This window comes from Rhagoletis zephyria, unplaced genomic scaffold (assembly GCF_001687245.7).
Source record: "Rhagoletis zephyria isolate East Lansing unplaced genomic scaffold, Rhagoletis_zephyria_1.1 Rzeph_scaffold_44483, whole genome shotgun sequence".
Taxonomy (NCBI): domain Eukaryota; kingdom Metazoa; phylum Arthropoda; class Insecta; order Diptera; family Tephritidae; genus Rhagoletis; species Rhagoletis zephyria.
The window spans coordinates 1-2452 of record NW_016201538.1 but is presented as its reverse complement, the minus strand read 5'-3'; the positions used below and the strand labels follow the sequence as shown (position 1 = coordinate 2452).

Below are 2452 nucleotides of genomic sequence, written 5' to 3'. Positions count from 1 at the left end.
ATCTCGGTAAGTGGCCGACTGTTCACCACGTTCTCGGCTTCGATAAGGGTGCTCCTGAGGGTTCCTAAGCGTGGCGCCTCTTGTTTTAGGACTCTTTGTAGGAGGCGTTTTACACGCTTTACTAACCGCTCCCAGCATCCTCCTGCCGATGGATTGGCGGGGCAGTTGAATAGCCATTCGATGCCTCGTTGTGCGCACTCTTGGCCAATACGGTCGAAATCCCACAGTTGTTCTTCTTCGCGTAACAATTTTTGTGCACCAATAAAGTTAGTGCCGTTGTCGCTGCGAATGTGTATCGGCACACCACGGCGGTTGACAAAATTTCTTAGGCAAATAATGAATGCGTCCGTAGATAAGTCTTCTGCGACTTCCAAGTGAAGTGCACGAACGGTTAAGCACGTGAAAAGTGCGANGAAATCCCACAGTTGTTCTTCTTCGCGTAACAATTTTTGTGCACCAATAAAGTTAGTGCCGTTGTCGCTGCGAATGTGTATCGGCACACCACGTCGGTTGACAAAATTTCTTAGGCAAATAATGAATGCGTCCGTAGATAAGTCTTCTGCGACTTCCAAGTGAAGTGCACGAACGGTTAAGCACGTGGAAAGGGCGATCCACCGCTTTTCGCGTCTTCTACCAATAGTTACCATAAACGGACCACAATAGTCGACGCCGGTATAGGTGAATGGCCGCACATATGGCGTTAAGCGATCTTTCGGTAACTGACCCATCAAAGGCGTAGCTGGTTTGGCGGTAACGGCAATACATACNGAAAGTGCGATCCACCGCTTTTCGCGTCTTCTACCAATAGTTACCATAAACGGACCACAATAGTCGACGCCGGTATAGGTGAATGGCCGCACATATGGCGTTAAGCGATCTTTCGGTAACTGACCCATCAAAGGCGTAGCTGGCGGTAACGGCAATACATACGACGCAGCTTCTTTTGACTGATGCCAGTACCGAGCGTACGTGCGGCACCCAATACTTCTGGCGAATTTCGTTTATAGTCAGGCAGTCATTTTGGTGGTGTAATTTTTTGTGCCAGTGTGATACTATCAGACGCGTGACGTGATGGTGTTGAGGCATGATGACTGGGCGGCGAGCTGACATTGGAAGACAAAACGCAGCGTCGATTCGGCCATTGACTTTGATGAGTCCATCCTCATCGAGCATTGGCGTTAACTGGTATAACGTACTGCACTTAGGCAACCGGAGCTTACTAGGGAGTAGCTTTAGCTCGTCACCATTTAACTCTTCTTGTACACGGCGGCAGATTAGTTTCTCTGCTGATGTGATTTCGTCTGCTGTTAGCTCACCTGACGGGCAGCATAATTTTCTTGCCCTGAGAATCCAACGCAAAACCCAAGCAACTACTCTACGCAATTTGGAAAAAGATGAATATTTTGAAATATTAAGAATATAATAGTCTGAGTTCGAAATAATTAGAAGACGATTTCTATTTTCTTCGACGGCGCAATGCTGTAAGGTAAGTGATTATGGTTCTACCGGCCACGCTATCTCCTGTTTACGCAAAAAGGCTGGACCAGTTAACAAGCGGGAACTCGAACAAACTACGGGTACTGCTTTGGCTCTTGTTGCTTCATCGGCGATATTTAATGAGCTAGGTAGCCAGCGCCATTGCGATGGCTGCGTATTGCCCAGTATTTCTGCTATTCTACTGGCTACAAACTGTTTATATTCTCTGGTGGTGGAACGAATCCAGAGCAATACAGTTTTGGAGTCACTCCAGAAGGTGACACGGCTTATGTGAAATTCATGGCATTCTCTTATGGATCTCTCTAAACGGTTACCAAGAACTGCTGCCTGCAATTCCAAACGCGGTATCGTCATTCCCTTCATTGGTGCACACCTTGCTTTAGCTGCAACGAAAGAGATATCAACCGCCGAACCCTTAGTTATGCGCAGATAGGCAACTGCTGCAAAGGCACTAGCACTGGCATCCACAAAAACGTGGAGTTGAATTTCGTCAGCTGACATAAGCAATGGCGAATAACACCGCGGTATGGTGAACTGCGCAATGTTTTGGAAGCCTTCCCACCACGTAGACCATTGTGTATAGAACTGGTGAGGAAGTGGGTCATCCCAGTCGATCTGTCGTTTCCAAAGCGATTGTTGGAGTATCTTCATGCAAATGGTTAAATTGGCTAAGAAACCGAAAGGATCGTAGATGGCCATTATGATTCCCAGCAGCTCTCGTTTCGTCGGTGGTCGTATGCGATTCAACACTTCGCGGTCAACCCTGTGAAATTTTAGGTGGAACTCAAATGTATCGCTGAGCGTGTTCCAGCACATGCCCAGGACTTTGTCGACAGAAGATTGGCGTTCCATACTAAAAACGTTACTTGATTTTTCATCTTCAGCGCTTAACATTCCTTGCAGAGATTTGTCATTTGACACAAAGTTTCGTAAGTTGAAACCAGCTGCGGCGTTA

The 2452-nt window shown here is 47.1% G+C and overlaps 1 protein-coding gene across 1 annotated transcript; it reads right to left on the bottom strand.

Annotated features, from left to right (window-relative positions):
- Positions 1-1494: 1494 nt before the first annotated feature.
- LOC108355324 (uncharacterized) lies at positions 1495-2391 on the bottom strand. Its single transcript, XM_017606490.1, has one exon. It carries the CDS (start codon positions 2389-2391, stop codon positions 1495-1497), a length of 897 nt encoding a protein of 298 aa, XP_017461979.1.
- Between the last annotated feature and the right edge of the window lie 61 nt (positions 2392-2452).

Excerpts from the sequence above, each read along its gene's own strand:
- LOC108355324 (XM_017606490.1), bottom strand. The coding sequence starts at position 2,391 with ATGTTAAGCGCTGAAGATGAAAAATCAAGTAACGTTTTTAGTATGGAA.